The sequence below is a fragment of the Dipteris shenzhenensis genome, chromosome 28, assembly GCF_047967505.1.
Source record: "Dipteris shenzhenensis isolate YYH24624 ecotype China chromosome 28, Dip_SZ_1.0, whole genome shotgun sequence".
Lineage (NCBI taxonomy): Eukaryota > Viridiplantae > Streptophyta > Polypodiopsida > Gleicheniales > Dipteridaceae > Dipteris > Dipteris shenzhenensis.
The window spans coordinates 48342705-48364997 of NC_141623.1; the positions used below are offsets into that span (position 1 = coordinate 48342705).

At 45.9% G+C, this 22293-nt stretch overlaps 1 protein-coding gene across 10 annotated transcripts in view; it reads right to left on the bottom strand.

Moving 5' to 3' along the window:
• Positions 1–22293, bottom strand: part of TGH (SWAP (Suppressor-of-White-APricot)/surp domain-containing protein) — a 117812-nt gene that overhangs the window by 30686 nt on the left and 64833 nt on the right. For all 10 annotated transcript variants that reach the window (XM_087399408.1, XM_087399404.1, XM_087399410.1 and 7 more), the window contains 4 exons: positions 6861–6938; positions 6171–6315; positions 4278–4755; positions 3731–4024 (listed from right to left, as the gene is read on the bottom strand). In XM_087399408.1, the coding sequence (XP_087255534.1) occupies positions 3731–4024; positions 4278–4755; positions 6171–6315; positions 6861–6938 (995 nt within the window). The remainder of the gene's footprint in view (positions 1–3730; positions 4025–4277; positions 4756–6170; positions 6316–6860; positions 6939–22293) is intronic.

The window sequence follows — 22293 nt, forward strand, 5'->3', positions numbered from 1 at the left end:
ATCTGTAGTTTATATTCCCCATATACTAGAATATTAAAAGAGAGACCTCTCAAGACCTTGGCTAAGATCTTGTTGGCCATTTCTATCCTATCCTCAATCAAACAAATCCACACACATGAGAGAGACCGAGGCATTCTATTGTAAGCCTGTGTGGAGAGGCGCATTGATGAAGTCCCACTGCTGCTTGAAGAAGACTTGAGATAAGCCATCCTCTCTTGGGCACTTTTGAAGTAGGAGGGCCTTCAAAACCTCAAGCATCCATAAAGGTGTCACATCATATCGGGAGTGGAACATGTGCCTAAATCTCCTCTCGTTCCCCCTCCACTTCTAGAGTGGTCACCTAAGGAAGTGATCATCTCCAGAATTTCATGCATGCCGAAGTACAAATTCGTGACATCCCCTCGGCTTCTAATCAATTGTCCTTAATTAAAAAGCTTCTTGGTCCAAGAGTAGAACTTGGGGCTATTCATATAAAAACTCCTCATCCACCCACTTGGCATCTAGTGTCGAATAGTTCTTGAACTTGACAAGGTACCTGTGGGTAACCTTGTCTCTGAGCCCCTTCTTCTCAGCGTGATACACAATTTATTTTGGTGGAGGATCTCGTCCATTTCTTCCACATCTGGTGGTTCTTCTTGAACTAGTTCCGTGGGTTCCAGTCCTTGATAATTCTTTAAAAGACTCGCGTGGAAACCGTTGTGGATCTTCCAAGTCTCTTATTGTTCTCATTGATATGCGACTTCCTTTATTTGCTCACTAGCCCAAAATGGTTTGCAATACCTAGGATACAACTTTGGATAGACCTTTTCCTTCCCTTTCATCTTTCAGATTCTTGTTTTCTTGAACTTGAGGAGTACCCAATCTCCTTCCTGGAGGTTTAGGTCCCTTCTATACTTATCTGTTGCTCTTTTGTGCTATTCTGTGAATCTTTCTATGGCTGTCTGAACCTGAGAAAAGCTGTCTCGAGGTCTCGAACATACTGGCCAGCTGCAAAAATCTCATCCTTGGCCCTAAGAATGGGTGGTGGTGTTGTATGCAAACCCCACTAAAGGAAGGTAGTTTTCCCACTCAGCTTTCTGCTCAAACACATAGCAATTTAAGAGATCCAGCATCGTGGAATTCGCAATCTCCCTCCAGGATCAAACAAAATTAATACATTCTGTCTTACTAGGCGACGGGGCTTGGCCACACCATCAGACACCTCTCAGAGCAGGATCACAGAGTTCTTCCCATCGAGTGACATTGATCGTCTAGTCTCTAGCCGTAGACGTGACAGAGACCCCGTCCCGACGATCGCAGCACGACACACCAGACATCAAGGGGACACACAGATCACTATGGGGGACCTCCCGTCATTGTTTAGACACGTCCCACAGGAGTCATGGTGGCTCTGGTCTTGCGTCGAGCCTCCTCTAGGAGACCGAGATGCACGGCACCCCTTGACGGATGCCAGTGTCCCATCACCGACTATGCACCAGCCAGGGCGACATGACATACGGAGGATTCTGCTCCGCTCCAATCTTTTTGTCTTTTCATTGTCACACCAGATGTATTTGATTATGTATGATCAGACTTAGGACTCAACACAGGTGATGATGCTTGTTTAGTAGCTCCACCCTTACTGTGATTTGTATCAGGTTTTCTTTCAGTCTCATAGACCCATCGGTCTTCCAAAGACTCTAATAAATTTTCTTTCTTTCTAGCCTCTAGATTGGCCACTCTCCCTAGTACATCAGGGACGACTCCTACCAAAATCTTTGGCGGTTCTTTTGGCTTTTTTTGGTCCTTCGAGTTCTTGGATCTTTTAGGACAATCAGCTGCCAAGTGTCATCTTGTCCCGCATCCAACATACTTTTCCTCCTTTTGGAAGGTCAATCTAATCTGGAGTGAATTTAGACTTCCCTTTATAGGACTTTGATTCACCCTTCAGCTTCTATGACTGAACTCCTTTTTAAATCTTGGTGGCAAAGAAGACTTCTTTCCTGTTCGTCTTGATACAGTGTTCTTTTGTGATCCCCTTTCTTTGCTTTCTCAAAGGAAGGATGATAATTTATGTACAAAAGGACTTCAAGCGAAGCGACATCTTTGATGTACAAGAGCACTCCATCAAGCGTAGCCGTATTCATGAGATGGAGACACCCGACGAAGTTTGGAGGCTTCTTCCAACTTTTTAGTTACCAAGAGCCACGACAAATTGGCATATAAACTTCATAGCTTTGTCGGTGTGCCCATAAGCTCTGTTGTGACACAGCTAACACACTTACCTCCTTCTCTGAACTCTCTCTCCTTAGGCTCTGAATGCTTCCCATGGTGCTTTCTCCATGAATTGTCAAAAGAACTCGTACTATAACTGGATTTAGATGATTTCCTTGCGCGCTTCTTACTTTGACTATTAGAGCTCATTCACTTTCCACTTGGGCACGGAATCCTTCCCCTTTCCCTTGAGCTATGACGGTATCAGGAAGATAATGGGCTAGGGGAACACCGCCGGCTTACTCCCTTAGAGAGTGTCACTTGCTTGGTCTCAAAGAGGTGCTCAAATTGAGGAATCTTCTTCAAAGTTTTCAGCTCTTACAAAATCCTCATCAAGATCATCATCTGGCCCTATGAGACCCTTATTGTTGGGCCATTAGCTGGACTACCATGCTCAAGTGTCAATAAAAATCAGATCCTGACTGAATTTAAAGCTTGGCTGAGCCAAAATAAGACCGGGCTGTTGAGAGAAATTAACCAAATTGACTCACAGTCAAGTCTGCTACAAGAACCCGTACTGAAATCAAGACGTGCTGCTAGGGGGGGGCATAGGTGAGGGAAGCGGTTTGGAGGTTTTGGTAGGAAGGGGGGGGAGCAATTGTTAGGAAAGGGGTTTGGAGGTTTTTTTTTTTGGGGGGGGAGTGGGAGAGGTCGGGTGGGTGGGTCCACAACAAGGAGGGCATGGGAGTCGCCTCTTGCACAGAAGCCATGGCCATTGCAAAAGGCTCCTTCGAAAGAGGAACTGGATCCAAAGTCAAGATCTCTATCGAAGATTGAAGACTTCCTTCTAGTCCAAAGAAGTAAGTTTCTATGATGTGGCCTAAATCTCCCGCTCCACATCAACAGTGCTCACTTTTCTATTATCGCTGGTGTGCCCTCTGTCTGGCATTCCTCCGCATACTTCTCCTTCTAGCATGCCCTGTGTTTGGCATTCTTCACACATCCTTCCCCTTCTTCTCGCCCACTCGAGTCGAAACACCAATGGGAGTCCCCTTCCTAGGGCTTGAGGCTGAGGGGAAGCCTGTGAGTAGTGAGGTTTCCACGCTCGTGTCTAGTAACTACTAAACAGATGGAGAGAAGGCGCAAAGAGAGGCGCCTACAGCTGGGAGTGTCAAGTAGATGTGAAGCACGAAAGAAGAAAGCAGAGCCTTGAGGTGAGTGTGAAGGGTGAGAGCAGATCCATACGATGAGTGGCTTCAATGAAATAATCAGCTAGTAACTGCTTGACATATGGAGAGAAGGCACAAAGAGAGGCGCCCACAGCTGGAAGGTGTAGAGCACGAAAGAGGGAAACAGAGGCTTGAGGTGAATGTGAAGGGCGGAGGCGGGCTAGCTAGCAGGTTGAAGGAGCAGGCTCCTTGATTAGCTCTATCATCATCAGCATTGGATGCAGTACACGAGATATTAAAAAGTTATGTCAAGCAAACCAATAACACATTTTGAAAACACAAGCAATATCTTTCACAAGTTAAGAGACCTTATCAGAAGCCTGTGGAGCAAAGCGATCACTCATCAGAGCTTGTAGGCTCAGTCGCAACCCATTGTCTGCATTTGGAACACTTGAAGTTAACTCTGAAGTTTGGAGATCATGACAAGCCGCTTCAAACTCAAGGGTTTCCTGTGCCCGCTCCAAATCTGTCAAAAGATTTCCTCTAAATGTGTCTGCAGTTCGCAGGCCACCTTGGAACTTATCTTTCAAGAATTGCTCAAATCTAGCCTGCTTGGCAAGGTCACCTTTGAAAAATTGAGATTTCGACAGAACATCTTCAGCCTGCAAAATAACTCCAAAGGTTAAGAATTTCATGTTGCAGCCTTTGTATTATAGAGGCAAGTCCAATTACTATAGAAATAAGCTTTCCAGCATATACATGTAGAAGCCTGTATCGGTCTAAAGCTTTTAGTACTGTTCTTGATTCATCCCATTCTGCAAGATACCGTACCCTTGTTTCCAAATTCATCTCAAATAAACAAACAAGACTTCCTTCCATGATTCATGCAAGTCTTGAAGAGGGCAGTGAGAAAACCTGAGACTTGGGCTTCGTAAAAGTGCTTGTTAAAGCTGACTGCAGCCTAGCTCGATCTTCTGGAGCAATTGATGGAGCAGGCTGTCGATCCAAAGGAATCTCTCCTAGAATCGCCCCTCGCTGCATTGAATCTAAAACTTCTTTATTTTTTATCCCTGACAGGGTTAGCCCTTTCCCCTCCTTTGTAAGCTGCCTCTGTTCCTCCCAAAGTCTTCGTCTGTAGTATGCATGACCATTACCTCCAAATAAAAATTGGAACATTGGATCTTCATTTTTTTTCTCTTTATAAAGGGTTTCAAGTCGTTGGCCACTTTTTGCCACAAATGCAGCCAGGCCATCAATCATTTTGCGCAACTCCATGGCTTCGGGTGGAGGTGCCTCAGCTGGCTCAAGTCTTGAGATATCCTTTTCAGACTCTAGACAATCTACGAAGTTGTGTACAGCAACAAAGTCTGGAGGGACAATAGGGGGCAGAAACCTACAATACAAATCATTCTAGATTACTAATTTGTTGCATCCAATTTTCTAGTCAAAACATGCACCCTAGGACAGTAAAGATTTCTCATGTTTTATGTCATCCTTAGGTATAAAACTTTGCAAAAAGAAATAGAAAGCACATTGCATACAAACACAATCGACTGTCAGTGCCAATACAACTTTCCCTGGTTGTACATATGAATATATTTGATACCCAGCAACATAATTGGTTAGTATTTCACATGAGTAGAAAGTGGACAGTTACATTTGTTGATACTTCTGTGGTTTGTTTAACATTACCGAGCAGTATATATGTATCCTTGTTGTAGGCCCACGAGACCATTCAGACAATGGAAATCAAAGACGCAGGACCAGCAGCATAGGAGACATTCAAACAGACAATGGGTATGCCCTAACGGTCTCAAGGAATACTCGCTCTGAACAGACCCACAAGTCAGCTGACTGGACAAGCTTGGATGTGGCCAACAAGCACTGGTCAGAGAGGTTGCAAAGCCAACATGCCAGCCGGAAGACCAGCTAATTGGCTAAACACCAACCAGAACACATGAACTTGATCAGTCACCCAGAAGATTGGCCAAGTGGGTCTTCCCCTATGCCTAAAATAGAATCATGTCTGGCTGTCTCAATCTCTAGGAGTCTGCCTGGCCTCTGTAAGTTCCCTGCCTTGAATCTCTCTCACCTTGTTCTATGGTGGTCTTGTGTTTTATTCTTAAAATCCCTAATCTTCCCTGGAACTTTCTATGTTATGAGAGCCCTTTGTAAGGAAAATAAGCAAATCAAAGGGACTGTACTAAGGAAAGCACTCGGAGAGTCAATGCAGGGTCGTAACAAAGTATCAAGCCAGTGAGGGTGCACTCTCCTGTTTCACCTATCCCTAGATTTTCTCAAAGAACTTTGCTAAAATTACAGTCCATTGTAGTGCTTCTGTATAATGGAGAGCCTTCACCAACCTCTACTGTTTGCAGAGATTTATCTTCAGGGCCATTAATAAAGAGAACCTTTGTAGCAGTAAATGATTTTATAAAAATCAGCTCTTCATATAAAAGTCAGCCACAAGAATCCTTTAAACATTTGGAACCTGTTTTGGGATCATACACAATGACCATAAGCCTCGACAGGAGCGGCTCATATAGTAAGAACAAGAAAATATATCTGTACTTGTCTTCAATGATGAATGATTAATGTTAAGTTGAGATGATTAGAGATTGAGGATTTGATGAGACCAATACAAGCATGCCTAATGTAAAGCCTCAGCATGAGCACATTGATCAGATATGCTGAGCTGCATTACATGTCTAAGATAAACACTAGCATATACAGTTAGTACACTATTCAGAAACTGACATTTGAGGATAACCATTGTAACAGCAGACACAATAGATGACAGAAATATACCATTCTGTTTTAACTTCTGAAGACAGAGCAGGCTTAAAACCCGGTAAGGCCTTCCACTTTGTTGCTGATACCACCGGTTTGTCCTGGGCTTTAATGCTGGGAGGAAAAACCTCTTCATCACTTTCCACAATCTCAATTTCAGCACCTACACTCACATTTTACATAAAAAACCATTTTATTCATAACATTTCTATCAAAACCATTTTATTCATAACATTTCTATCTTTAAAGCCAACCTTTCTATATAGCCATGGGCTTAAACATGGGAACATGCAGAGGCAAATATACATGTATGCATGCACATAAACAAACATGGGATCACTAATTTCGTGTCTAATCTTATGACTAAGCTCATTAGTATTAGACTGTAAAACATGCGCCCTGATGAAAGACAGTCTTGCAGAAATCCCTTAATTCATCAACTTCCAATGAGCACTTTGTTATTTGCCCATTCCTTTTCTAGTTATGCATGCATTGGTCCTTCAAAATAAGATGCCAAGCACAAAAGCAGTTTTTTATCAGACGAGGAAAACAGATTGAATATAGTGCTGTAAAAGAATGATCCTCAACACAGAGGTACAGTATAAACGAAAGCTTGTAATTTAAGGACCAATAAAGACAAAAGGGAAAAAGTAAGCCACATGGTCCTATTATCCTGCAAACCCAAAAGGTCGCTGTCAAATCACATACCTGGGGCATATATATCCTCATCTTCCTCATCAAGCTCCTCCAGTGCACCAATTCCAAAACCACTTCCCATCCTTCCCACTGCACATGAAATTCACAAAGTCACATAGTAGAATATCTATTTTTTTCAAAAGGATTATCTTATTATTGCTATGTCACCACACAAAGTGGAGGATCTTTGAGAGAATTCAATGACTGAGTCTCTGCCACAGATAAACAATCCTACTTTGCTTGAGATTTTGCAAACATATTTGAGAAGCTTGTAAACTATCAACTTAGATATTTGATGATATTTGATGCTCCACACCACACATTGTAAGGCAGCAGCATGAGCAAGTATTGCCAAATAAACTTTAAGATATCTTGGTCCTATTCTTCACATATACTCATTTCTCTTTTTTAAAGACCTAGATAGTGAGAGTAGGCACGCGCGTGCGTGCGAGAGAGAGAATAGAATAGAATGTTGTATTATTGTCCTCTGGGGGCCGAAAAACGACCCATGGGACGTCCATAGGAGGCCTCGCGGGCCTATGGGACAAAGTGCAGAATACACCAAAGAAAAACGCTCAAACAAGCCACAAGGGGCTGGATCCAAGGGCTCGCTAAGGCCCTTGCTGAGTACTATGCTGAAATAGAGAGCTAAATAGCTCAAGCAAAAATCAAATACAAAACATGTCATATCATATCATATCGTGTACTATCCGAAGTAGGAGGGCTGGAGTTGGAGCTGGAACTGGAACTGGAACCAGAATCCGAAACCTGGCACTGTGCTGGCTCGTCTATGAGCTGCGGAAATGTCTTGGATTAGCATTTGTCTGGCTGTCTCATTCTGTGGTGGCGGAGGGGGGCGTGGTCTCCTCGATCTTTGAACCCGTTGAGCTATGTTCAAAGTGACCCTTCATCTCAGCCTCTAAGAAAGCTGTGATAGGTCCAACCTCAATCGAGTGTGCTCTGGTCACTCTCCGCGCCACGGGTGGCCTCGGCAATCCTTTCTCAGCAATCCATAATGCCCACATATCAGCTAGCTCCTCCTCCTCCACCCCACTGTGTCCTCGAGCTGAATCAAATGCATAGAAATCTATGATATGCCGCTCTGTCTGGTCAGCCTCTGTGTCTTGTGGTCTGGTCACCTCTGCTACTCTCTAATCTCTCGTAGCAGGATATCCCTATGTCAACACAGATAGAACCCAATGCAGACCTAGTCAGAGAGAGAGAGAGAGAGAGAGAGAGAGAGAGAGAGAGAGAAAGAAAGAAAGAAAGAAATTTTATTAGAGTCTTCGGAAGACCGATGGGTCTATGAGACTGAAAGAAAACCTGATACAAATCACAGTAAGGGTGGAGCTACTGAAACGAGCATCATCACCCGTGCTGAATCCTAAGCCTCTGATCATACATAATCAAATACATCTGGATGTAACAATGAAAAGAAAAGGACTGGTGGAGCGGAGCGGAATCCTCCGTATGTCATGTCCCCCCTGGCTGGTGCATAGCTGGTGATGGGACGCTCGTGCCCGTCAAGGGGTGCCGTGCGTCTCGGTCTCCTGGATGAGGCTCGACGCAAGACCACAGCCACTGTGACTCCCGTGGGATGTATCACGGGTCTAAACAATGACACGAGGTCCCGCTGAGTGATCTGTGTGTCCCCTCGATGTCTAGTGTGTCGTGCTGCGATCGTCGGGTCGGGGTCTCTGTCACGTCGGCGGCTAGAGACTGGACGTCCATGTCACTCGATGGGAAGAACTCTGTGATCCTGCTCTGAGAGGTGTCTAATGATGTGACCAAGCCCCATCGCCTGAGTAAGTACTCTCTATGTCGGATTCCCTCGTGAATGAAGGCCGCGAGGCATCTCTGATCTGGGTAGGCGAGGAATCTCAAAAGGTGCCCAGAGCCGTCTCTAAAGAGGTAGTGGTAGCGACCTCGGATCTCGTAGTACACTGAGAGAGAGAGAGAGAGAGAGAGAGAATATTAAAGTCTTCGAAAGACCGATGGGTCTATGAGACTGTGAAAAATCCTGATACAAACAACCTATGTGGGTGGAGCTACTAAACGAGCATCCACTCCAATTCAGAATGCAAATGATAAGTGCTGAGTGCTACATAGCCATGTCAGAATGATAAGTGCTTAGTGCTACATAGTCATGTTAGAAAGATGATTGCCTACACAACACTAATATCCTCATTATCAGAGCGTCGAGGGCGATGAGGTTGTGAGGTCATGAAGTCGGAGATAGAGTGCTGGCAGCTGCCCGCAAACGTGGTCCTATGTCGTCTCCTAGTCGTAGCTCTGTGTGACGTGTCTAATAAGGGCTACATTGATCCCTATCAACGGAGCCCGAACTTTGAACAGAGAAGAGATATCCTTAAGCATAATCTGTGCATCAACCCTCTGTCTAACCTATCATGTCGCTGGCTTTGTGTCACGATCATTGCAGGCCTCGTGTTGTGGGAGCCTGCATGGTCTAGCCGGAAGAACTCAATGATCGAGCTCTCAAAAGAGTCTATCAGGGAGGTCTACTCCTGTCTCTGTGATTGAAGTAGATGCTCGCGGTGTCTAACTGTCTCATGAATGAAGGAGGCTAAGCATCTCCGGTCTGGAAAGGAGAGAAAGCGGGACAATATCTCAAAACTGTCTCTGAAGAGGCAATAGAAGCGTCCTTGGATCTCATAGTATACTGGGCATCTGAAAATGAAATGCTCCTCCGACTCACTCTCCTGGATGTCACATAATGTGCATATGCGCCTCTCCCTAGGCAAACCCGCATCCCTGTCATTCTTGATGCGAAGTCTATGTAAAGAGATCCGAAACAGCCCAATATAGATCCTCAACGAGTGGGGTAGGTGGATCTGCGTATATCCTGGTGGGTCGTTAAAACCATATGTGTGTAGCTGCAAAAGATCCTCACGAATGACCTAGTTAACCTCATGATACAGAAGAGGAAAAAAAGGCACGCCAATGCTATATTGGAAAGGGGGGAGTCTATCCATGTGGAGTCCCAGTCGCTCAAACCAACTCTCTGTGCATGCAAACTAGCATCTCTGATCATCTACTGCTAATAGTGACATAGAGGAGGACAATGCTAGCCACAGTAATTTGTTGCGTCCAGAAGTACAATCTCTGTACCCCCTAACCCGACATAGGTAGGTGATAACCTAAAATGCTACATCACGTTGTAGTGGAGATGAACCAAACTCTACCAGAATGATCTGGTGAGGAAGTGACGGCTTACTACGAATCATCCGTGATAGCATGAGAACCTCTAGGCGCTCCACTCGAGCCCCCTCTATATCTAACAGATCTAGCCCCCAACTGGGGCTGCCATACATCCCCGCTGGGCGGATCAAGGAGTCAAAAAGTAAGCCCTTGGTCCGCGGGTCCTGAAAATGTGAGCGGAAGCACTGCCTCTCTAATCTAGCCAATGAAGCATATCCTCTGTTCAACCGGGCCTGCATCGCCGGTCTCATAGTAAAGATAGGTCCAGAGAAGAGAAACCCTAGATATGTATATGCCGAAACAACCTCAACCGGCGACTTGTCGAAAGTGAACTGCTCCTATTGCATAGGAGCTCGGGATGTGTTGAAGATCATAACCTTCAAATCATGGGAATCACAAAAGGACTGTAGTGCATCTAGGTGTCTCTGTAGACCATCTGTTGAGAAAGTTAAGAGTGCCGCATCATCTACGTATAACAAAATATGAATCAGAGTGCCAAAAGAGAGAGCATCCATTTCCCCTAGTGTCTGCATAGCTGTCTCAAGCTCATTAATGTATAGGCCACCAACTATTACAAGGTACAGTTCCAGGGGGTGGTGGGTGGTGTGGGGAAAAGCGTGAATGGTAGCCTCGTGTAGTGAGCGGGTGACAAGGGCAGCACGATTCTCTAAAAGGGGTATGAAGTCAATATAAGTGAGAAGTATGTATAGACGGCCAGAGTAAGAAGGTGAGTGATCCCGATCAAAGCGTATATCGTGGTAGGTGGAGTAAGCACTGAGTGGGGTGGAAGGTGTTGTGCGAAGGGAGGTGGAGATGCGAAAGAAAAGGTATGTATGATCAGCCCCTAGGGGGAGAGGTGCTACAGTGAAGTCAGTAATGCGAGATGTGAAGACAGGGGATCCCCTGATGTAATCAACAACACTAGAGTCCCCCCCATGTGGAAAGCATGTGAAACCACCTGAAGCGGGCCATCCGTCAAGACCATTATAGATAATGAGATCATGTATCCTGCCTAGGTCTAATAGGGCCTGCCCATAAGATGAGAATGGACCTCGCCTGTCAGCCGAAACCCGTAGCATACCTGCCTCCTCAAGGTCAACATTTGCCAGTAGAGTGGAATCATCTCTGAAGTCAAGAAGTGGTACCTCACAGGCCCTTGTCCTTTCGTTGAAGTCCCCCACTAGAAGGACTTATCCGTGGCTAGAAAAGTCAACGATGGACTGATAAAGGGCAGCAAATGGGGATGTCTCATCATCACCTCGAATATCTCTGGCAAAGTGGGAGGTCTTCGGGGGGAAGTAGCAAACTGCGGCAAACAGATCCCGGCTGTCCATGTGTCGTATCCGGATCCAAAGAAATCTGGAATGTGTGTGTGTGTGTGTGTGTGTGTGTGTGTGTGTCCCCCTTGGTGAAAAATATTTTGATTTGAAATGGGGAGTCTTTGCAGGTGCTTGTTTCACATGCCATAAGTTTGGCCACTTAGCCTCACAGTGTCCTGCAGTCCTGCATCAGCTCCCACCTACAACTATTGCTCCAGAAAATACTCCCCCCCCAACTTATGGCCCGGGGCCTAAGGCTATGCCTACTAAACTGGGTGATGTGCCATCTAAATCTGTCCCTTCCAAAGAAAATGTGGTTCAGGTTTCAGCCAAGCAAAAGGATAAGGGCAAGGGCAAAATTTCAGAATCTCATGCCTCCCCCCAGGGTGCCTGGCAGCAACCCGAAAAGGTATTCGCTCTCAAACCACGTCCGTTACAATCTCGCCATTGGGATGCTTCAACTTCTACCCCTGGTCAGACCTCTACCCCTGCTGACAGCCTCACTTCCCAACTGTGGGTTGATGTGTTAAAAAAGGGCATCCCCGTATGCAACAATGATGAGGATCGTAGAGCTAATGATCCAGGAGGCCAGGTGGATGTTGATGTCATGGCTGAGGCCTGACAGCTTATACTTTACTCTGCTTTTGGTTTGACTGTACATATCTTCTATGTCTACTTTAATTACTTGCATCACATACAACGTTCAGGGTCTTTGCAATGTCAATAAGTGGAGACTTTTCTGGCATTATGTACATAGAATGCATCCCGATGTGATCTCTTTACAGGAACTCAACCAACACTTCTTGGCTGGTCAGCAAGGCCACTATGCTGGTTATGATATTTTTTATGCTGGTACAATGCACTTTTCGGGGGTCTGCATGCTGGTAAAACATGATATGCAGCCCACGGTTGCTTACAATGACCCTCAGGGTCGCTGGATGGTGATCAGGTGCACTTGGCAGGCTGATCTCTATGAAATAGCATCTGTTTATGCCTCACAAACTTCTGCGAGTAGAGCTCAAATGTGGGTCTCCCTCAAACAATATCCATGGCTGTCCAATGCTTTTTTGTGTGGAGACTTTAACAACTCACCTGCCACTCAAGACAATACCACTCATCGTTCTCACATGATCCCCACTGAGCTTCGACATTGGGAAGATATGCTCTCATCCCTGCATGCAGAAGATCTATGGCTCTCAACAAGGGACAGAGATATGGGTTATACATATCATCACAATGCCTTTACTCATTACTGGGCTCGACTTGACAGATGGTACTTGCTGCATGCTCAGCAGTATGCTGATTTTACATGTACACTATGGGTTGATCATTCCCTCTTACTATCTGATCATTTTCCAGTATGCTTGACATTATCTATAGCACGTCTGACAGATGATATGCCTTTTTTTGGTCGTCGACTGCTCCATGTTAACAGTGCTTATTTGCTTCATCAACAATTTCAGAACATGGTGAGAGTGGCTGTCCGTCCCCTCCTCTCACATGCTCAGGAGGATATGGATTTTGCTTGGGTCAGTCTTGCTCATCGCTTGCAGGCTGTTATTCAAGATTATGGACGGAGCTACATGGGTAACCTCAGGCTCAAGCTGAAATGGGCTCAATCTCACAAGCAGCAAATGGATGCAATCAGTTCTCATAGACAGCTTACCTCTTCTGAACAAGATTCTTGTGCTTATGCGGTTCATATCATTCACCAAAATGATCTTCGCAAATTAAAGAAGTGGCAAATCCGAGCTCGCATGAAACCCCTTTTGGATAAGGGCTGTTCCTCCAAGGCCTTTTTTAAAAGTCTCCATGCGGATAGGCGAAAGGAGGATATTTGCAAGATCAAGAAAGATGATGGCACCTGGACCACTTCCAAATCAGAATTGGAATTGCAATGTTCTAGTCATTTCCAGCATCTCTTTTCTCTTCAGCCTGATCATTTGATACAAGTGAATGCAGCTAGGTCTCAATTTCTTATGCATGTCCAGCCCATATTGTCTCGGGAACAGGCTCATGCATTGGAGCAGCCTTTTATGCTTAGTGAACTGGATGATGCTTTGAGTCATCTACGTAAAAGCAGCTCTCCTGGTTGGGATGGATTGACTGTCGAATTTTTCCGTGCATTTTGGGGTGATCTCAAGAATATTCTTCTTCTAATGATCAATCATGCTTGGGCAGAACAATCCCTTCCTCCATCCTGGAAACATGGCCTGGTCAAATTGATTCCCAAAAAAAGGTTGTGTGAGACGATGGCTGATTGGCGGCCTATATCTCTCATGCATGTTATTTACAAACTCATCGCTAAAATGATTGTCCTCAGGGTTCGCTTCCTTTTGCAAGCAGGACTTCATCCTAGGCAGTATGGGTTTGTCCCCAGAAGGCAGATCACTGACAATATCTCCAATGCTTTGCTTGTGATTGAGTATGCCAAATATTCTAAACAAGATGTTCTCATTCTGCAAGTAGACATTGCGAAAGCATTTGATACTGTCCATTGGGATTTTATTTCTCAGGCTATGCATAAATTGGGATTTGGCCCTCGGCTCGTCCATATTATCTACTGGCTCTATTCTCATGCCACGGCGTAGTGCCTGCTTGGTGGTGGATTGTCAAGAACCTGGACTATGACCCGCTCAGTGAGACAGGGATGCCCTCTTAGTTCCTTACTGTATGCCATTGCTACCCATCCGTTACTGTTGCATATGGACTATCTTGTAGACACAGGACAGCTTCATGGCTTGCAAATTCCAGGGGCACAGTCATTTCTTGCACAGGCATATGCTGATGAGTCATACTTTATGCCCAGGAATTCTCAAAGTGACCTTTCTCATTTGATGCATGCACTGAATGACTTTGGTATAGCTGCTGGACTGCATATCAATTTTCAGAAATCAAAACTTCTAGCTTTGAAAGAAGCTGATTGGCATGCACTTCTCTGGCCAGGCCACATTATCTCTTCCCATACTATTGTGAAGCATCTAGGCTACCCCATTGGCTGGAATATTACCCCGCAACACCAGCTCAAATGGGTGCTTCAAAAGATCAACAAGAAGCTGGAATACTGGCATTTGTCCACTTGGCCTCTACATGTTCGACTTCGGATAGTACAGTCCATCATTATGGCATATGTGCAATTCTATTTGCCTCTTCTTCCCTGGTCTTTTAAGCAGTTGGCTTCCTATATGTCACAGGCTATGGAGATATTTTGGAAAAGCAAATCTCATAAAAAGGCTTTGCGGCTACTACCAATGCAGTCTATTTGTTCACCCAAGACTCATGGGGAGCTGAATATTCTCAATCTCCAGGTTCATATGTTGGCAAGAAAGAGCACTATGATTGCTGATTTCTTTCAGCAAAAACAGCCATGGGCTATTATGTTAGCAGCTATGTGTGGAAACATGACGTCCCATGCATATGGGCATTGGATTACAGATCACTGGGAAGCAGTCATGACCACATTTCAGGGGAAAATTCCTGGTTGCCCTGTTTGTACTGCTTTTATTCATGATTGGAAGAGAATTCTCTCATATGCTAAATGGACAGGTGCTTCCTCTCATCATGGTAATTCTTTTCGCTTGGAAAGCATCCATTGGAGCAAGGTGTTTGAATCGCCTCTCGCTTCACAGGCACCTATTAAAGCATACAATCTCATGAAATTGGGCATAAGATTTGTTGGCGATGTTGTGGATCAACAAGGATGTATGCTTTCATTTCCACAAGCTTGCAGGACATTCTCCTTGGGTCTGCATCATAGGTCCATTTGGAAAACACTTTCAACTATGTTGCAGCCATTTATTCCGGTTCCTCCACTGTTTGTACAGGACAGATTACATTTGACTTCCTTACCTCCTGCTACTCATACGCTTTCAATGCATAATCTGACCTCCTCGAAGGTCTACAGATTTCTTCTTCCACCGCCATGGATTGACAAGCATGCCAACACTCTTTGGAACTTGGATAGGCCTTTATCTTGGTGGCAATCACGACTCATGAAAATCTGGAAAGCCAAATTGCCATTAAAACAAAGGCTTTTCTTTTGGAGATGTTTAGTGGGAGCTTTTTCCATTGGGGTGAAATTGGCGGCACGCCACATTGCTTCCTCTTCCTGCCCCCGTTGCTCTCATCACCGCGAGACAGTTCCTCACCTATTATGGTCTTGCCCACACTCTCACATATTGATCACTCATGTTTCCCATTTGCTGCGGCTTCGGTTTCCCTCTATCAGATTTGGGAAACTCTTCTGGATGTTTGGATGCCTCTCATCTCAGATGTCTCCATTCCTCCTCTTCTTTCACTGGACTCGCTTTTGGGTACTATGGACCATTTGGACACAGAGACTGCATTCCAGGATGGGTCAACAGTTTCCTCAGGCATATATTTTCTTCAGAATGTCCCTCAAGCAATCCTTATATGATAGTTTTGCTGCAAGGGACTTGGATGCTACTAGCCTTGAAGTGTTCTCTCACTGTTTTTGAGTTCTTTCATTGGGCTCTCCTTTGGAGTCTAATGTCATGTACATTGATTTTATGTTAATATAGTAATCTGCTTTCACAAAAAAAAAAGTGTGTGTGTGTGTGTGTGTGTGTGTATGTGTGTGTGTGTGTGTGTGTGTGTGTGTGCGCGCGTGTGTGAGAAGAAGAAGAAGATATATTAACGTCCACGGGAGGCCTCGCGGGCCTATGGGACAAAGTATGGAATCAAGTAATAACTCATACAGACCACTGTGGGCCAAAGAGAAAGAAAGAAAGAAAGAAAGAAAGTTTATTGAAGTCTTCAGAAGACCGATGGGTCTATGAGACTGTGAGAAACCTGATACAATAAGCTGTGGTAGTGGAGCTACTAAACGAGCATCCATACCAATGCAGAATGCGGAAAATGCAAAATGACAGTTCTAAATCCTAAGTACAACATAGTCATATCTCGACTATATATATCAATCTCAGCACCATCGTCGACATCATCATCATCATCAACAGGAGTAGGACATCAGGATGGATGGGGCTATGGAAGTCGAGGCATGAGGTCAGCAATAGAGCATTGTCGTCCCCCCAAGGGTGCAATCCTAGTACGTCTCCTAGTCGTAGCTCTGCGGCTAACCAAGGCCACTGTGACCCCCGTCGGTCGGGCTCCGACCCTAAACAAGGAGGGGATGTCCCCAAGTATGATCTGTGAGTCAACCCTCTATCTGAGCTGTCGGTCACAGGTTCCCGATCACGGTCATGTCGAGTCATGGGGGTCTATGTGATCTGGCTGAAAGAACTCCGTGATAGAGCTCTGAGAAGTATCAGTCAAGGAGGAAGTCTGCTCCTGTCTCCGTGCTTGAAGTATCCTATCGCAGTGTCTAAGCACCTCATGAATGAAAGCAGCCAAACATCGTTGGTCTGGGTAAGAGAGGAAACGGGCAAAAACTCCATAACTATCTCTAAAGAGGCAGTAGAAACACCCTCGGATCTCATAGTAGATAGGACACTTGAAGATGAAATGCTCCTCTGTCTCAACCTCCAGCATGTCACATAGTGTGCATATGCGCCTCTCCTTGGATAACCGCTCCGCTCTGTCGCTCTCAATACGAAGTCTGTGTGAAGAGATCCGGAACTGCCCAAGAGAGATCCTCAACGAGTGGGGTAGGTGAATCTGTGTGTATCCTAGTGGATCAATAAAACCCTCCGCTGTGATATGTAAGAAGTGATCTCTGTAGAAGCCCAGCTTCACTGGAAGATCACTCGGACCCAACCAGGTCCGGAATGTGTGTAGCTGTAGTAGATCCTCATGGATAACCTGGTTGACCTCGTGTGATAGGAGGGGAGAAAAAGGAGCATCCATGCTGTACTGAAAAGGAGGCAGCCTATCCATGTGGAGCCTGAGTCCTGCAAACCATCTCTCTGTGCGTGCATACCAGCACCTCTGGTCCCCCCCTGCTGCAAGTGCCATAGAAGAGGACAATGCTAGCCATGGTATCGTGCTACACCCGAATGTGTAATCCCCATACTCCATAACTCGGTATAAGAGCAACCCTTTGGTCCGTGGATCCTGAAAGTGAGAGCAGAAGCACCGTCTCTCTAGCCTAGCCAATGAAGCATATCCTCTGCTCAGGCGTGCACGAGAGAGAGAGAGAGAGAGAGAGAAAGAAAGAAAGAAAGAAAGTTTATTAAAGTCTTCAGAAGACTGATGGGTCTATGAGACTGTGAAAATCCTGATACAACGAGCTGTGGTAGTGGAGCTACTAAACGAGCGTCCATACCAATGCAAAATGCAAAATGCAAAAAATGCAAAAATGCAGAATGGCAGTACTAAGTCCTAAGTCCTAAGTACAACATAGTCATGTCGATGGTCGACTATATATCAATCTCAACATCATCATCAATATCATCATCATCCCCAGCAACAGCAAGATATCAGGATGGATGAGGCAGTGGAGGCATGAAGTCGGCAATAGAGTGTTGTCGACCACTCAGAGGTGCGGTCCTGGCACGTATCCTAGTCGTAGCTCTGCGTCTAACCAGGGCTACTGTGACCCCCGTCGGTCGGGCTCCGACTCTAAACAAGGAGGGGATGTCTCCAAGTGTGATCTGTGTGTCGACCCTCTGTCTAAGCTGTCGGGTCACGGGCTCCGGGTCACGGTCATGTCAAGGCCTCGTCTCATTGGGGTCCATGTGATCTAGCTGAAAGAACTCCGTGATAGAGCTCTGAGAGGGATCAACCGAGGAAGAAGTCTGCTCCTGTCTCCGTGCTTGGAGGATCCTCTCGCGGTGTCTAAGTGCCTCATGAATGAAACCTGCCAAACACCACTGGTCTAGGTAGGAGAGGAAATGGGCTAAAATCCCATAACTATCTCTGAAGAGACAGTGGAAACATCCTCAGATCTCATAGTACACAGGACACCTGAAGATGAAATGCTTCTCTGTCTCAACCTCCTGTATGTCACATAGTGTGCATATGCGCCGCTCCCTGGGTAGTTGCTTTGCTCTGCCGCTCTCGATGCGAAGTCTGTGTGAAGAGACCCGGAACTGCCCAAGAGAGATCTGCCCAAGAGAGATCCTCATCGAGTGGGGTAGGTGAATCTGTGTGTATGAGACTGAAAGAAAACCTGATACAAACCACAGTAAGGGTGGAGCTACTAAACGAGCATCATCACCCGTGCTGAGTCCTAAGTCTGATCATACATAGTCAAATACATTTGGGTGTGACAATGAAAAGGAAAAAGACTAGAGCGGAGCAGAACCCTCCGTATGTCATGTTGCCCTAGCTGGTGCGTAGCCCGTGATGGACGCTGGCGTCTGTCAAGGGGTGCCATGCATCTCGGTCTCCTGGAGGAGGCTCGACGCAAGACCAAAGCCACCGTGACTCCCGTGGGACGTGTCCCAGGTCTAAACAATGACGGGAGGTCTCCCAGAGTGATCTATGTGTCCCCTCGATGCCTCGTGTGTCATGCTGCGATCGTCAGGTCGAGGTCTTTGTCATGTGTGTGGCTAGAGACTAGACGATCAATATCACTCGATGGGAAGAACTATGTGATCCTGCTCTAAGAGGTGTTTGGTGATGTGGCCAAGCCCCATTGCCTTAGTAAGTACTCTCTGTGTCGTACCCCCTCGTGAATGAAGGCCGCGAGGCATCTCTGATCTGGGTAGCCAAGAAATCTAGAAAGGGGCCTGAAGCCAGAAAGAAAGAAAGAAAGAAAGAAAGAAAGAAATTTTATTAAAGGTCCACGGAAGGCCATACATGGCCTATGGGACACACACACACACACAGAGAGAGAGAGAGAGAGAGAGATTTTATTAAAGTCTTTGGAAGACCGATGGTATGAGACTGTGAAAATCTTGGTACAACGAGCTGTGAGCGTGGAGCTACTAAACGAGCATCCACACCAGTGCAGAATGAAAAAAATGTAGAATGGTAGTACTAAGTACTAAGGACAACATAGTCATGTCAATGGTCGACTATATATCAATCTCATCATCATCATCAGGACATCAGGGTGGATGAGGCAATGGAGGCATGAAATCGGCGATAGAGTGCTATCGACCACTCTCATATGCGGCCCTGTGACGTCTCCTGGTCACAGCTCTGCACCTAACAAGGAATACAGTAACCCTTGTCGACCAAGCTCCGACTCTAAACAGGGAGGGGATATCCCCAAGTGTAATCTGCACATTAATCCTCTATTTGAGAGGCCGAGTCACCAACTATGGATCACGATCATGTCGAGGCCTCCTCTCGTGGGGGTCCATGTGATCTGGCTGAAAGAACTCAGTGATAGAGCTCTAAGAGGGATCTGCCAAGGAAGAAGTCTGCTACTGTCTCCATGATCAAAGTATCCTCTCGCAGCTCATGAATGAAGCCTGCCAAGCATCTCTGGTTTGGATAGGAAAGGAATCGGGACAAAACCCCATAGCTATCTCGAAAGAGGCAATAGAAACGCCCTCGAATCTCATAGTAAACAGGACACCTGAAGATGAAGTGCTCCTCTGTCTCAACCTTCTGTATGTCACATAATGTGCATATGCACCTCTACTTGGGTAGGCGCTCTGCTTTTCCGCTCTCGATACAAAGTCTATGTGAAGAGACCCGGAACTGCCCAATAGAGATCCTCAGTGCATGGGGTATGTGGATCTGGGTGTATCCTGATGGGTCAATGAAACCCTTCTCTGTGATATGTAAGCAGTGATCTCTGTAGAAGCTAAGCTTCATTGGGAGTTCATTTGGTCCCAACCAGGTCTGGAATGTGTGTAGTTGTAAGAGATCCTCACAGATTACCTGGTTGATCTTGTGTGACAGGAGGGGAGAAAATGGAGCGTCCATATTGTACTAGAAGGAAGGAATTCTATCCATGTGGAACCCTAGTCGCTCAAACCATTTCTCTGTTCGTGCATACCAGCATCTTTGGTCACCTCCTGATGAAAGTGCCAAAGAGGAGAACAATGCTAGCCATGGTATCCTGCTGTGCCCAGAAGTGTGATCCCCATACTCCCTGGCTCGGTACAGATACGTGATGACCTGAAATGCAGCATCTAGTTGTAATGGGGATGACCCGAACTCAGCCTGAATGATCTGGTGAGGAACGGATGGCTTACCGCGAATCATCCGTGATAACATGAGAACCTGTAGCCGCTCCACATGAGCCCACTATGTATCCAACAAGTCTGGCCCCCAGCAAGGGCTGCCATACATCCCCACTGGGCAGACCAAGGAATCAAAAAGCAGCCCCTTAGTCCGTGGATCCTGAAAATACGAGCAAAAGCACTGCCTCTCTAGTCTGGCCAATGAAGCGTATCCTCTGCCCAAGCGTGCCTCCATCGCGGGTCTCATAGTGAAGATGGGTTCGGAGAAGACAACACCAAGATACGTGTATGATGAAACTATCTCAATAGGTGACCCATCAAACATGAACTGCTCCTGGTGCATGGTGGCCCGAGATGTATTGAAGATCATAACCTTGGTTTTACCCAGGTTGACCTTCAAATCATGAGACTCACAAAAGGACTGTAGTGCATCAAGGTGTCTCTGGAGCCCCTCTATTGAGGAAGACAAAAGAGCCACGTCATGTACATAAAGCAATATCCGGATCAACATGCCAGCAAGAGAGCAACCAACCCCCCTTGTGTCTGCATCACTGTCTCGAGCTCGTCTATGTACAGGCCAAACAGGGTAGGTGATAAATGACACCCTTGTTTGATCCCAATAGTGCTCATGATCTCGTCTGTCCACCCAGATCCTGCCCGGACTCTGCCTGAGACTCTCTCGTAAAGTGCCATGACAGCCCAAATGATTTCCTAGTCATAACCTAAATCTTGTAGGCGCCGTACGAGGCGGGCTCTTGGAACCGTGTCAAATGCCTTGCGGAAATCCACAAAGCAACAGTAAACCATCTACTTTCGTGCCCTCGCCTCCTCAATGATACACCTGAGCATGGAAATGTGATCCATGGTTCCGTGATCATGCCGGCATTCAGTTTGTCCTCCTGCTCTAAGTCCTCGACACTCCACATATCTGCTGACCTCGAAATCAAGCACTAATGCATAAATCTTGGACATGACATGTCCAATCATAATGGTCATGTAATTCTCTGCGATCATGGGATCCCTTGCCTTGTGGATGGGTGAAATAGTGTTAATAGTCCAGGTACATGGAAACCCCAAATAGACAGCTTCATTAAAGAGCTTTGCTAAGATCGGGGCTAGGAGGTTAATCCGATATGCAATGAACTCAGTGCATAGTCCCTCATGATCCTTCGCTCGGCCATTATGAAATTTCATTACTACATCCTTCAACCCCCCCTTAGTGAAGAGGGTGCAAGATGTGGAGCGTGGCATATGTGAGAGGTTAGGGACTTGTTGATTTGGGATGTCATATAGTGTGCGTGCATAATTAAACCAGACCTGAGTGTCAGTGAGTGGTGAGGGAGACCGTCCTTCTAGAAATCTCCGCCAAAAGTCCTTAGAGTTGTTACTAAACAAAATGTTTAGTAGTTCCTCCTCATTCCGGCGAACGAAATCTAGTTTCTTCCTACATACCAATCGTCGATACTCGCGTAGCATCTCTAGTTCGCTCGGAAGGCTGTTTTTGGTTTCGAATTTGAGCTGGCGGCGTAAAGCCTTACACTCATCATCGTACCAACTATTACAAGGTACGGTCCCAGGAGGTGTTGGGCGGGTGGAGCGAGTGGTGTGAGGGAAAGCGTGAAGGGCTGCCTCGTGTGCGGGTGATCAAGGCAGCACGGTCCTCTAATAGGGGTATGAAGTCAATATAAGCTAGAAGTATGTACAAACTGCTAGAGTAAATAGGTGAGTGGTCACGATCGAAGCATATATCATGATAGGTGGAGTAAGAACTCAGTGAGGTGAAAGGTGCTATGCTATGGGGAGTGGAAATGCTAAAGAATAGATAGGTATGATCAGCACCTTGGA